Source organism: Bufo bufo, chromosome 2 (genome assembly GCF_905171765.1).
Source record: "Bufo bufo chromosome 2, aBufBuf1.1, whole genome shotgun sequence".
In the NCBI taxonomy this organism is placed as follows: Eukaryota; Metazoa; Chordata; class Amphibia; order Anura; family Bufonidae; genus Bufo; species Bufo bufo.
This window is the reverse complement of record NC_053390.1, coordinates 236,713,810-236,728,360: the sequence shown is the minus strand read 5'-3', so window position 1 is coordinate 236,728,360 and position 14,551 is coordinate 236,713,810. Positions and strand designations below refer to the sequence as shown.

General features: G+C 44.1%; 1 protein-coding gene across 2 annotated transcripts in view; it reads right to left on the bottom strand.

The window, feature by feature from the left end:
• LOC120988657 (splicing factor SWAP) overlaps window positions 1-14,551 on the bottom strand; it is a 186,405-nt gene that overhangs the window by 153,804 nt on the left and 18,050 nt on the right. For both annotated transcript variants that reach the window (XM_040416260.1, XM_040416259.1), the window contains exons 4-5: window positions 5,171-5,247; window positions 135-360 (exon numbers count right to left, since the gene is read on the bottom strand). In XM_040416260.1, the coding sequence (XP_040272194.1) occupies window positions 135-360; window positions 5,171-5,247 (303 nt within the window). The remainder of the gene's footprint in view (window positions 1-134; window positions 361-5,170; window positions 5,248-14,551) is intronic.

Sequence of the window (14,551 nt, the reverse complement as noted above, 5' to 3'; positions counted from 1 at the left end):
AACCAGCTGGAAGAGCCAAGCAGCACAGTCTGGGCTTAATTTGATGCAGGCAATTTCTAAGAGCTACAAAAGTAAATTCTGATGTTAAAACAGTAATAAAAATAAGATGGGACCAAGTAAAACTTAGTTCATACTTTTTTTCTCTTCGTTCTGTTTTTCTGCGAGTGTGGTATAGCGTCCCTCTTTCATGGCTTTCTGGATGTGCTTGTAGTAAGGGTTGAGGTAGTGATCAAAACGTAAAAAGTCAAATTGGGAGTTTCGGGCTTGCTTGGCTTTTAACATGATCTCAAACTGAGCCCCCTGTTTGGAGACGAAATTCGCTGTGCGTTCTATAATAGCATGCATTTTTGCAGTGGCTGGCTGAAAAAATAAAAATAAAAAAAAAAGTTAAAATAATTTTACAAACTCATTGCAACATTCCTAAAGGTTCCTTAGAACAATTTTAGGCCTCATGCACACGACCGTTGTGTGCACCCGTGGCCGTTGTGCCGTTTTCCGTTTTTTTTCGCGGACCCATTGACTTTCAAGGGTCCGTGGAAAAATCGGAGAATGCACCGTTTTGCAGCCGCATCCGTGATCCGTGTTTCCTGGCCGTAAAAAAAATATGACCTGTCCTATTTTTTTCACGGCCAACGGTTCACGGACCCATTCAAGTCAATGGGTCCGTAAAAGAACACGGATGCACACAAGATTGGCATCCGTGTCCGTGATCCGTGGCCGTAGGTTAGTTTTTATACAGACGGATCCGAAGATCCGTCTGCATAAAAGCTTTTTCATAGCTGAGTTTTCACTTCGTGAAAACTCAGAACCGACAGTATATTCTAACACAGAGGCGTTCCCATGGTGATGGGGACGCTTCAGGTTAGAATATACTAACAGAACTGTGTACATGACTGCCCCCTGGAAGGTGCTGCCAGGCAGCAGGGGGCAGCCCCCTCCCCTGTAGTTAACTCATTGGTGGCCAGTGGGCCCCCCCCCTCCCCTGTAGTTAACTCATTGGTGGCCAGTGCGGCCGGCCCCCCCCTCCCCTGTAGTTAACTCATTGGTGGCCAGTGCGGCCGCCCCCCCCTCCCCTGTAGTTAACTCATTGGTGGCCAGTGCGGCCGGCCCCCCCCTCCCCTGTAGTTAACTCGTTGGTGGCCAGTGGGCCTTCTCCCCTCCCTCCCACTCCTTATTAAAATCTCCCCCCTATCATTGGTGGCAGCGGAGTGTACCGATCGGAGTCCCAGTTTAATCGCTGGGGCTCCGATCGGTAACCATGGCAACCAGGACGCTACTGCAGTCCCGGTTGCCATGGTTACTTAGCAATTTGTAGAACCATTATACTTACCTGCGAGCTGCGATGGTCTGCGTCCGGTCGGGAGCTCCTCCTACTGGTAAGTGACAGGGGGGAGATTTTAATTAGGAGGGGGAGGCCCACTGGCCACCAACGAGTTAACTACAGGGGGGGGAGGGAGGGAGGCCGGCCACCAATGAGTTAACTACAGGGGACGGGGGGGGCCCACTGGCCACCAATGAGTTAACTACAGGGGAGGGAGGAGGGGCCGGAACACTGGCCACCAATGTGTTAACTACAGGGGGGGGGCTGCAGGGGGCAGTCATGTACACAGTTCTTTTAGTATATTCTAACCTGAAGCGTCCCCATCACCATGGGAACGCCTCTGTGTTAGAATATACTGTCGGATTTGAGTTTCACGATGTAACTCAAATCCGACGGTATATTCTAACAGAGGCGTTCCCATGGTGATGGGGACGCTTCAAGTTAAAATATACCATCGGATTGGAGAAAACTCCGATCAGATGGTATATTAACTCCTGACTTTACATTGAAAGTCAATGGGGGACGGATCCGTTTGAAATTGCACCGTATTGTGTCAACGTCAAACGGATCCGTCCCCATTGACTTGCATTGTAATTCAGGACGGATCCGTTTGGCTCCGCACGGCCAGGCGTACACCAAAACGACTTTTTTTTTCATGTCCGTGGATCCTCCAAAAATCAAGGAAGACCCACGGACGAAAAAACTGTCACGGATCACGGAAAAACGGAACCCCGTTTTGCGGACCGCAAAAAAATACGGTCGTGTGCATGAGGCCTTAAAAGCATCTCCAGGCCCAACTGTATAAATACAACATTGAAACTGCTACCCCAAAAAGAAAAAGTCGTGTAGTTATGGAAATCATGGGATTGATAGACATATTAATGATATTCAAATTATATCAAATGGAAACTATATTAAAAATTTTAAAACATCTCTTGATGCACATGGTGCTCATACTTGATACTTAATAAATACACACACCATGGCACGCTATCAATAATGTTATTAATGGTTGTCTGAGGAATGTTCTGCCATGCTGAATGCACTCGGGCATGCAAATCATCTAGATCCGCTGTTGGCAGCTCCATCTGCAATTGCCAACCAGCGATGTCTCAGATGTGCTCAATAGGAGACAAGTCTGGAGATGCCCGAGGCCATGGCAGCACGTTTAGGCCATGCAGGCTGCCTACAGTAGCATGAGCAACATGCAGCCTGACATTGTGCTGTTGAAAGACGACTCGTGGGACACATTGGAGAAATGGCCGGACCGCTGGTTCCACAACCAAATCAATGTAATGCTGAGATGTTTGTGTACAATAAAGAATAGAGGGGTCCAGCTACCGTACATTATCCCAACCCACACCATAATCCCAGGAATAGGATTGGTGTGACTTTCCCTTTTGAAGGCCCTTTTCATTACATTGTATTCTAAACAAAAGGAGGACTTCTCACTGAAGAGGACAGACCTTCATTGCCGTCTAGCTGTGCACCATGAAAGCCTTTGACAGCTGTGACGTGAGGTCAATGGAACACCTGTAGCTGGTTGTCCAGCTCATAGTCCAATGCTGTGCAAACGCCTTCTGATGCTTTGCTGTCCTGGCTTGGGATGAGACGTCCAAGTTCACTTGAACTACAGAATGTATTACTACGTGTCATTCTTCTAATTAGATTATTTATCTGTGCAAAGGTGCCCATCTGTGAATTTTTGCTGTCATTCCAGTTTGTGTGATGCCTCCTGTTCGTTGGTGTATTTGGAAGAACAACAATCATCTCATACGACTATCTGATTTTTGAGGTTTCATATGGCTAAAGAACTTTGCTTTCCATCTGGCTTTTATGCCCCCACATGCCACAGATTGGAGCTAGGTGCTTGAAAATTTGATAATTTGCAAATCTTAGCGACACCTGCTAATTCCTCCACTTGCATAACCTTACAGCTTGTCCTCGTAGATGTAGCAATTTCAATGTTAAGGAGTTTATAAAAAAGGGATTTTCAGGGATTACTATGGTTTTTAACAGATCTGTAGTTGCTTACCTCATGTACACCATCCCTGGGATTTTTATTTCCACAATTTGGACTCTCCTGACCCTTTTCCATTATGTAAACCAATCACTCTGGTTATGTTAAATCCTGTATGTAGGCACTGCCTGTGCTGAATCCAACCAAACCCATGATGCACCTCTCTGCCACAGCTGCCGAAGTGCCCCCAAAGCAACACTTATAGCTCCTCCCACCCAGCTAGTTACATAGACACTTCTCTATCACTGCCTCTAACACCCAGCTAGTTTATGTAACTCGCTGGGTGGGAGGAGCTATAAACTAGCTGGGTGGTGTTAGTGGCAGTGATAGGGGAGTGTCCTTGTAACTAGCTGGGTGGGAGGAGCTATAAACACTCCCCTATCACTGCCCCTAACACCACCCAGCTAGTTTATAGCTCCTCCCACCAGCTAGTTACATAGGGGAGTGTCTATCACTGCCCCTGCTGCTGATATGACACACCCATGGACAAAAGATCACAGGAAATAAAAGCTGCATGGACAGTCATGTGACCACAGCACAGAACTGAAGATAGAAGCAAAAAAGAGCCACTCCTGCACCAAGTGCTTTCCATTTACTTAAGGAGCCCTGTTCTGGAGAGGAGTGTGACCTGCACTTATCGGACATTTAAGGCATATCTTAGCAATATGCTACAGATGTCCAAATGGTACAAATACATTAAAATCACTACTCAACAGGCTAATGGGCCACACGAATAACGGAAACATGACAGGAGGGAGGCCAACTGAAGCAAACTAAGAAATCTCACTGAAAATAAAAGCAATATTAAAAGTGGGTATTCTCATCCTATGGATATGCTCTCGAGCAGCTCCCATCTCCAGAATGGGCCCACCAAGGTAAAGGTGAGCGCATCATGCAACCACTGTCTATTTCCGGCAGGCAATCCCATGGCAGTGAATGGAGGGGTGTGTTAAAGATGTGTGAATTTTATTATTTAGGGCTGCTTTAACAGGTGTCCTTGTATGTGCAGGGCGTTCTCCATTCACTGATAGCAGAGCGCTCTATTTTCGGATGTCCCCTATTTTCGTAACTCCCATAGCAGTGAATAGAGAGCATGCTGCACATGCATGATGTGCTCTCCTTCACTTCGAGGGAGTTCCTCCCTTCAGGAGTTAAGAGATGGTCGCAGAGGTGGGACCCGAACCTATCTGACATTTATAGCATATCCTAGCGATATGCCACCAGTGTCTGGGAAGGGTCAACCCTTTTAACAAGCATGTTCTTCTGGAACTATGACAAAACAGAGTAAGTATACTTTCACATTAGAGTTTTTTGCGGAACCGTCATGGATCTGCAAAAAACGCTTTTGTAACAATAATACAACCGCATGCATCCGTCATGAACGGATCCAGTTGTATTATGTCTTCTATAGCCATGACGGATCCGTCTTCAACACCATTGAAAGTCAATGGGGGATGGATCCGTTTTCTATTTTGTCAGAGAAAACAAAATCCGTCCCCATTGACTTACACCGTGTGTCAGGACGGATCCGTCTTGCTGCGCACCACATCCCGGACAGAAAAACGCTGCTTGCATTTTGGTCCATTCCGTTTCGTCCCCATTGACAATGAATGAGGACAAACCTGAAGCGTTTTCTTCCGCTATTGAGATCCCATGACGGATCCCAATAGCGGAATTGAAAGCACTAATGAGAAAGTAGCCTAATACAGAGAAACACTAGTAAGAACACAGATAAAAGGGATTGTTATGTTCACATCCACTGTTTTACTGTTGAGCATTTCACTGGGACATGTTAAAAAGTGTAAACCATGCCCTGAATTTATGCTTACCAGTTCAACATCAGGTGGGACATTTAACCCTTCTGGTGCAATGAAGGGTTCTTCATTATCTTCAACATCACTTGAGTCTTAAGGAGAAAAATAAAAGCCAAGTTAAAAGTGAAGTCAGAGAAAAAAAAAAGACAATTTGATAGATCTTTAGCTCGATACAATATATAGTATTCAGCAGAAAATGCGGAAAGCTACCCAGCTATTCCTGCACCGATTTCATTGATTTTATTTTCTCTCATTATGAAATTAACCCCTTCAGCACCGAGCCACTTTTCACCTTAAATCCCAGGCCGATTTTTGCAAATCTGACGTGTCACTTTATGTGGTAATAACTTTGGAACGCTTTTATTTATCCAAGCCATACTGAGGGCACTTTCACACTTGCGTTAAAGTTTTCCAGTATCGAGTTCCATCCTAGGGGCTCAATACCGGAAAAAAAAAGATCAGTTTTATCCTAATGCATTCTGAATAGAGAGCATTCCGTTCAGTATACATCAGGATGTCTTCAGTTCAGTCACTCGGTATTTGGCCGGAGGAAATACTGCAGCATGCTGCAGTATTTTCTTCGTCCAAAATTCCGAAACACTTGCCGGCATTATTTTCCATTAAAATGCATTAATCCTGGAGCTGGCACCAAATGTTCCGGCAAAACGGATCCTGTTTTCCAGTCTCCGCATGAGAAGACCTTTAAAAATGCAACAAAAAAAAATATATATAAATACCTGATCCGTTTTTTCCGGATGACACCAGAGAGACGGATCCGGTGTTTCAATACATTTGTTAGACGGATTCGGATCAGTCTACAAATGCTATCCGTTTGCACATGGATTTCCGGCGATGGAACTGCCTGCCGGATTTTCACAACGCAAGTGTGAAAGTACCGAGCCTGTTTTCTTGTGACACATTGTACTTCATTTGAGTCAATATATTTCACCTTTATTTATGAAAAAAATCCCAAATTTACCAAAAATTTTACAAACTTTGTAATCCCTTTAGTGGTTCCACAAGAATTAAAGGAAAATTGAGGTGAAATTTCCAAAATTCACTTTGGTAGATTTTTTTTAAATATTTTCTTGCAACACAGCAAGGGTTAACAGCAAAATAAACCTCCATATATATTACTCCGATTCTGCAGCTTACAGAAATACCCCATATGTGTCAGTAAACTGCTCTATGGGCACATGGCAGTAGTCAGAAGGAAAGGAGCGCCATTTGGATTTTGGAGGCAAATTTTGCTATAATGTTTTTAGGCACCATTTTCTATTTTAACCCTTTCACGACTGCAATCTGTATATATACGTGATAGCTGCACATGCCCCGTGCAGCTACCACGTATATACACGTTCTGGCAGCTCTTTAATCCAAGCGCTGCAAAGCGCTTGGATTTAAGCTTCTGCCCCTGTCCTGCTGCTGTCACGGACAGCATACAGTGCGGTAATGCCGGCAAGGGGCCAATCAGAGTGGCCCCTTGCCGGCAATTGATCCGATTGGTTAGTCTGTGCAGACTAACCAATCGGATCGCGGCAGTGTTAAAATGCCGGTTTCAGGCTCTGATCTGCGCTCTGCAGATCACAGCCTGAAATCGGTAATGTGTCCTGAAGCCCCCTCTGTGCCCCCTCCTTGTTCTTGTCCTGCCCCCGATGCGGTCCGCCCCCTCCTGCACCGATCTGTGCCTCCTTCGTGTCGATCATCTTATCCTGCCCCCCCGAAGCGGTCCGCCCCCTCCTGCCCCGATCTGTAAGTAAAATGCTGCCCCCCCTCCCCCGTTTCCAGCGCTGCCCCCTGCCCCCGATGCGGTCCCCCTTGTGTGTGTGTGTGTGATGGCGGCGGCTCCATTCCTGAGCCGCCGCCATCAGCAGCGTGTGTCAGCTCTATGCTGACACTGCTGTAACCCCATAGATGCCGCAGTAGCGGCATCCATGGGGGTAATAGAGGGAGGGGGCCCCCTCTCTCTCAACCATCAGGGCTGCTGCGATCGCAGCGCCCGATGGTTGCCATGGCAACCGGACGCTTTGCAAAGGCATCCGGTTGCCATGGTATAGGCGTCCAGTGCTGCCACCTACAGGCATCTGATTGTATTATACTTTGCAATGCAAGAGCATTGCAAAGTATAGTACAACCATCAGCCCCACTGGATCTTCAAGATCCAAAAGGGAACTGATAAAAAAAAATGTGAAAATAATAAAAGTAAAAATAAATAAAAATGTAAAAAATAAATTTCCTTTTCCTATAAAAAAACAAAAAACAAACAGAAAACCACACATATTAGGTGTCACCGTGTCCGTAACGACCATTTCTATAAATATATCACATCATCAACCCCGTCCAATAAACACCATAAAAAATAAAAAATAAAAACGGTGTAAAAAAATAAGCCATTTTTGTCACTTTACATCACAAAAAGTGCAAAACCAAGCGATCAAAAAAGGCGAATATACCCCAAAATAGTACCAATCAAACCGTTACCTCATCCCGCAAAAAATGAGCCCATATTTAAGACAATCGCCCAAAAAATAAATAAGCTATGGCTCTCAGACTATGGAGACACTAAAACATCATTTTTTTGGTTTCAGAAATGCTATTATTGTGTAAAACTTAAATAAATAAGAAAAAGTATACATATTAGGTATTGCCACATCCGTAACGATCTGCTCTATAAAACTGTCACATGACCTAACCCCCTCAGATGAACGCTGTAAAAAAAACAAAAAAAAACCTGTTCCAAAACAGCCAATTTTTTGGCCACCTTGTCCCATAAAGTGTAATAATGAATGATCAAAAAATCCTATGTACCCAAAAATGGTACCAATAAAAACCTCAACTCTTTCTGCAAAAAATGAGCCCCTGCACAAGACGATCGGTAGAAAAATAAAAAAAAATAAAAAAATCTGCCTTCCAAAAACCATGCGGCGCTCCTTCCATTCTGCGCCCTGCCGTGCGCCCTTACATCAGTTTACGACCACATGTGGGGTGTTTCTGTAAACCGCAGAATCAGAGTAATAAATATTGAGTTTTGTTTGGCTGTTAACCCTTAATGTGTTAAAGAAAAAAATGTAATAAAATAGAAAATCTGCTAAAAAAGTGAAATTTAGAAATTTCATCTCCATTTTCCTTTAATTCTTGTGGAACACCTAAAGGGTTAATAATGTTTGTAAAATTGGTTTTGAATACCTTGAGGGGTGTAGTTTCTACAATGGGGTCATTTATGGGGTTATCCACTATGTAGGCCCCACAAAGTGACTTCAGACCTGAACTAGTTCTTAAAAAGTGGGTTTTGGAAATTTTCTTAAAAATTTTAAGAATTGCTTCTAAACTTCTAAGCCTTCTAACGTCCTAAAAAAATAAAATAACATTTCCAAAATGATGCCAACATAAAGTAGACATATGGGGAATGTTATGTAATAAATATTTTATGAGGTATCACTTTCTGTTTTAGAAGCAGAGAAATTGAAATTTAGAAAATTGCAAATTTTTACATTTTTTGGGTAAATTTGGGATTTTTTTTTTAAAAAAGGAGATATATATTGACTCAAATTTATGACTGTCATGAAGTACAATGTGTCACGAGAAAACAATCTCAGAATGGCGTGGATAAGTAAAAGTGTTCCAAAGCTATTACCACTTAGTGACGCATGTCAGATTTGTAAATTTTGACCTGGACACTGGGGCATCAATGACCTTTGGTCATGAAAGGGTTAAGAGACCCTGACGTACCCCTACAGTGGAAACCATCAAAAAGTGACCCCATTTTGGAAACTACACTTCTTAAAGAATATATTAAAGGGGGGTACCGAGCACTTTGACCCCCTGCACATTTTACGGAATTTGGAAACACTTAGCTGTGAAAATGAAAAGTTTCATTTCTTCCAATAAATTCTTGTTTTTCACAAGTGGTAACAGGAGAAAAAGCACCCCATAATTTGTTACCCACTTTCTCCTGAATACGGCAACTCCCCACATGTGGAGGTAAACTGCTGTAGGAGCACATGGCACGATTCAGAACGGAAGGAGCGCCGATTTTGATGGATTGGTTTACAGGTGCCATTGGTTTTTATTTATTGAAGAGGACCTTTCACTTGTACAGGTTCTTCTAAAAATATTAGCATATTGTGATAAAGTTCATTATTTTCTGTAATGTACTGATAAACATTAGACTTTCATATATTTTAGAAGTAGTTCAAGCCTTTTCTTGTTTTAATATTGATGATTTTGGCATACAGCTCATGAAAACCCAGAATTCCTATCTCAAAAAATTAGCATATTTCATCCGACCAATAAAAGAAAAGTGTTTTTAATACAAAAAAAGTCAACCTTCAAATAATTAAAGTTCAGTTATGCACTCAATACTTGGTCGGAAATCCTTTTGCAGAAATGACTGCTTCAATGCGGCGTGGCATGGAGGCAATCAGCCTGTGGCACTGCTGAGGTGTTATGGAGGCCCAGGATGCTTTGATAGCGGCCTTAAGCTCATCCAGAGTGTTGGGTCTTGCGTCTCTCAACTTTCTCTTCCCAATAGCCCACAGATTCTCTATGGGGTTCAGGTCAGGAGAGTTGGCAGGCCAATTGAGCACAGTAATACCATGGTCAGTAAACCATTTACCAGTGTTTTTTTTTTTACTGTGAGCAGGTGCCAGGTCGTGCTGAAAAATAAAATCTTCATCTCCATAAAGCTTTTCAGCAGATGGAAGCATGAAGTGCTCCAAAATCTCATGATAGCTAGCTGCATTGACCCTGCCCTTGATAAAACACAGTGGACCAACACCAGCAGCTGACATGGCACCCCAGACCATCACTGACTGTGGGTACTTGACACTGGACTTTAGGCATTTTGGCATTTCCCTCTCCCCAGTCTTCCTCCAGACTCTGGCACCTTGATGATTTCCGAATGACATGCAAAATTTGCTTTCATCCGAAAAAAGTACTTTGGACCACTGAGCAACAGTCCAGTGCTGCTTCTCTGTAGCCCAGGTCAGGCGCTTCTGCCGCCGTTTCTGGTTCAAAAGTGGCTTGACCTGGGGAATGCGGCACCTGTAGCCCATTTCCTGCACACGCCTGTACACGGTGGCTCTGGATGTTTCTACTCCGGACTCAGTCCACTGCTTCCGCAGGTCCCCCAAGGTCTGGAATCGGTCCTTCTCCACAATCTTCCTCAGGGTCCGGTCACCTCTTCTCGTTGTGAAGCGTTTTCTGCCACACTTTTTCCTTCCCACAGACTTCCCACTGAGGTGCCTTGATACAGCTGTGAGCTGTGCGCTGCGATTGGCCAGCGCTGCAGCCTAGGAGAAGGAGACGCCCACAGGACAAGGGAAGACCCGCCTACTATAACTTAAGGAGCAAAAGTACCGGAGCCTATAACGGGAGAATGGAGCGGTGCCCGGGGATAATACACTCCGTGCAGAATTATTAGGCAAATGAGTATTTTGACCACATCATCCTCTTTATGCATGTTGTCTTACTCCAAGCTGTATAGGCTCGAAAGCCTACTACCAATTAAGCATATTAGGTGATGTGCATCTCTGTAATGAGAAGGGGTGTGGTCTAATGACATCAACACCCTATATTAGGTGTGCATAATTATTAGGCAACTTCCTTTCCTTTGGCAAAATGGGTCAAAAGAAGGACTTGACAGGCTCAGAAAAGTCAAAAATAGTGAGATATCTTGCAGAGGGATGCAGCACTCTTAAAATTGCAAAGCTTCTGAAGCGTGATCATCAAACAATCAAGCGTTTCATTCAAAATAGTCAACAGGGTCGCAAGAAGCGTGTGGAAAAACCAAGGCGCAAAATAACTGCCCATGAACTGAGAAAAGTCAAGCGTGCAGCTGCCAAGATGCCACTTGCCACCAGTTTGGCCATATTTCAGAGCTGCAACATCACTGGAGTGCCCAAAAGCACAAGGTGTGCAATACTCAGAGACATGGCCAAGGTAAGAAAGGCTGAAAGACAACCACCACTGAACAAGACACACAAGCTGAAACGTCAAGACTGGGCCAAGAAATATCTCAAGACTGATTTTTCTAAGGTTTTATGGACTGATGAAATGAGAGTGAGTCTTGATGGGCCAGATTGATGGGCCCGTGGCTGGATTGGTAAAGGGCAGAGAGCTCCAGTCCGACTCAGACGCCAGCAAGGTGGAGGTGGAGTACTGGTTTGGGCTGGTATCATCAAAGATGAGCTTGTGGGGCCTGTTCGGGTTGAGGATGGAGTCAAGCTCAACTCCCAGTCCTACTGCCAGTTTCTGGAAGACACCTTCTTCAAGCAGTGGTACAGGAAGAAGTCTGCATCCTTCAAGAAAAACATGATTTTCATGCAGGACAATGCTCCATCACACGCGTCCAAGTACTCCACAGCGTGGCTGGCAAGAAAGGGTATAAAAGAAGAAAATCTAATGACATGGCCTCCTTGTTCACCTGATCTGAACCCCATTGAGAACCTGTGGTCCATCATCAAATGTGAGATTTACAAGGAGGGAAAACAGTACACCTCTCTGAACAGTGTCTGGGAGGCTGTGGTTGCTGCTGCACGCAATGTTGATGGTGAACAGATCAAAACACTGACAGAATCCATGGATGGCAGGCTTTTGAGTGTCCTTGCAAAGAAAGGTGGCTATATTGGTCACTGATTTGTTTTTGTTTTGTTTTTGAATGTCAGAAATGTATATTTGTGAATGTTGAGATGTTATATTGGTTTCACTGGTAAAAATAAATAATTGAAATGGGTATATATTTGTTTTTTGTTAAGTTGCCTAATAATTATGCACAGTAATAGTCACCTGCACACACAGATATCCCCCTAAAATAGCTAAAACTAAAAACAAACTAAAAACTACTTCCAAAAATATTCAGCTTTGATATTAATGAGTTTTTTGGGTTCATTGAGAACATGGTTGTTGTTCAATAATAAAATTAATCCTCAAAAATACAACTTGCCTAATAATTCTGCACTCCCTGTAGTAAGTGCAGCGAGATCCCCGGGCGCCGCTCTATATGGCAGCATACTCAGTTCACATAGTTTATACAAGTGAAAGGTCCTCTTTAAGTGATTGTCTTATGTGGGGGCTCTTTTTTTGCGGGATGGAGGTGGCGTTTTCATTGGTACTATTTTGGGGCACAAAAGAATTTGATTTATTTGGCATTACACTTTTTTTGGAGGTAAGGTGAACAAAATGGCTGTTTTGGCATAGTTTTTTTAAATATTTTTATTAGAGAATTCACCTGAGGGGGCATATAATGTGATATTTTTATAGAGCAGATTGTTATGGACGTGGCGATACCTAATATGTCTTTTATTTTTGTTATGTTTTACACAGTGAAAGCCTTTTTGAACAGGATAAAATCTTGATTTTGTCTCGCCATTTTCAGAAAGCCATTTTTTATTTTTTTTTGGGCGACTGTCTTAAGTAGGGTCTCATTTTTTGCGGGATGAGATGACGGTTTGATTGCTACCATTTTTAGCTAAATACGCCTTTTTGATCGCTTGGCCTTACACTTTAGGCGAGGCATGGTGACCAGAAAACATCTGTATTGTAATGCATTGGCTGTAAGTGTATTACTCAATGTAATACACTTACATCCTGCTTCCTGTGAGATCCAGGGGGCTCACAGGGATGACAGCCACGATGGTCCCCATCACAGCAGCATGGGGACCAGATGGACACCCGTGAGGATACCGCACATGCCACGGTCAGCGATGACAGCGGCAATGCGAGGGTTAATGCCATGGCATTGGTGTTTTCACAGACGCCGGCACATGCAGCAGGGGTCCGGCTATCAGTGACTACCGTAACCCTGCAGCTGATCAGGTGCCGTACCTGCGATTTCAGACCCAGTTCCCAGCACTGTACATGTACGGCGCTGGTATCCTACAGGTTAAAAAGGAAAAGATAACAGGGATTTCCTTCATCTCTTTTTAAAGCTATATAGAGCTTACTGCACGCCACATAGTGAACAAATGATGATCCTTTTTTCGAGATCTATATCTTGTGAGGGGTTATGCTCAGGATCGCCTTTGTTGGGGTCAAAGGACACTTGTCTGTTCAATCCAACTCAGACCAGACACCGAGGTATACGTTTTAAGCTAACTTATAGCCAGGTTTATTGATTTGTTGTTTTGTTATTTTATCTGCAACCTAAGAAAACCTTGCCTGTCCGGCACTCACTACACATAAAACGTCTATCTGCTGGAGGGCTTCTACCTGTCAGCTCACAAAACAAAGCTTTCAGCAACCTTTTACTCACGTTTTGGGTCACTCACTCACATAAGTACGGTATATAGAGATCAATTTTAGTTAGGTAGTTTTAGTGCAGATTTTTACACACACGCAACATCTTATTTATATATATATATTTTTTTTTTACTTTTTCTCTCTACTCCTTTTTTCTATATTTCAAATTTATTACAAGCCCCTTCACGTGTGAAAACACAACAAACACACCCCTTACACTTAAAGGGGTTATCCCATCTTAGACAATGGGGGCATATCACTAGGATATGCCCGCATTGTCTGATAGGTGCAGGTCCCAGAGGTGGGGAGTCGGGGAGAGTTGTGGCTAGAGGACCCCGGGGTCCACCACCGGGCGCAGCTCCCCGCCTCTCACATTGAAGTGAATGGGCAGCCACAGCTCCTATTTATTTCTATGGGGCAGACGGAAATAGCCGAGCCAGTGCTCGGCTATTTTCGGCGGCTCCATAGAAATGAATGGAGGGAGGCTGCGCATGCGCGGTGCGCCCTCCTCAACTTTCTTTGCTCCGTTCTCCTTGTAGGTGCGGGGCCCGTTCTCCTTGTAGAGTGTTCCAAAAGTAGGTGTTTCCCAAATGGGGAGATAATGGGGAACACATACTTGGGTGCATTTTCTCCTTTAAAGGCGTTGTCCGGGTTCAGAGCTGAACCCGAGCATACCCTTATTTTCAAACGGACAGCCCCCCTGAGGCTAGCTTCGGAGCCTCAGATGCTCCGATGCGCTCCCTTGCCCTGCGCTAAAATCGCGCAGGGCAGGGGCTCTTGTTTTCAATAACACAGTGCCGGGCGGAAACTTCCGCCCAGCAGTGTGTTCGGTGATATCACCGGCTCTGATGGGGCGGGCTTTAGCTCTGCCCTAGCCGTTTTACTGGCACCGGGGTTCCTGGCAGCCCCATAGAGAGCCCCGGTACGTCACCGGATCAAAAAATGCCTTTTCCCTGCGCAATTTAGCGCAGGGCAAAGGAGAGCATCCTTTGAACTTCCCCCTTTAACCTCTTGTGAAAGTGAAAAATTGGGGTCTGATAATTTTATTTCATTTTCACAAATGTGTGCTTTGAAATCGTTTAACAAGTGTTTCTACCTTCTGTGAGACGCCCCTTTCCACCCCTTAAAATGTTCATATCGGGGTGCTCTTTCCAAAAT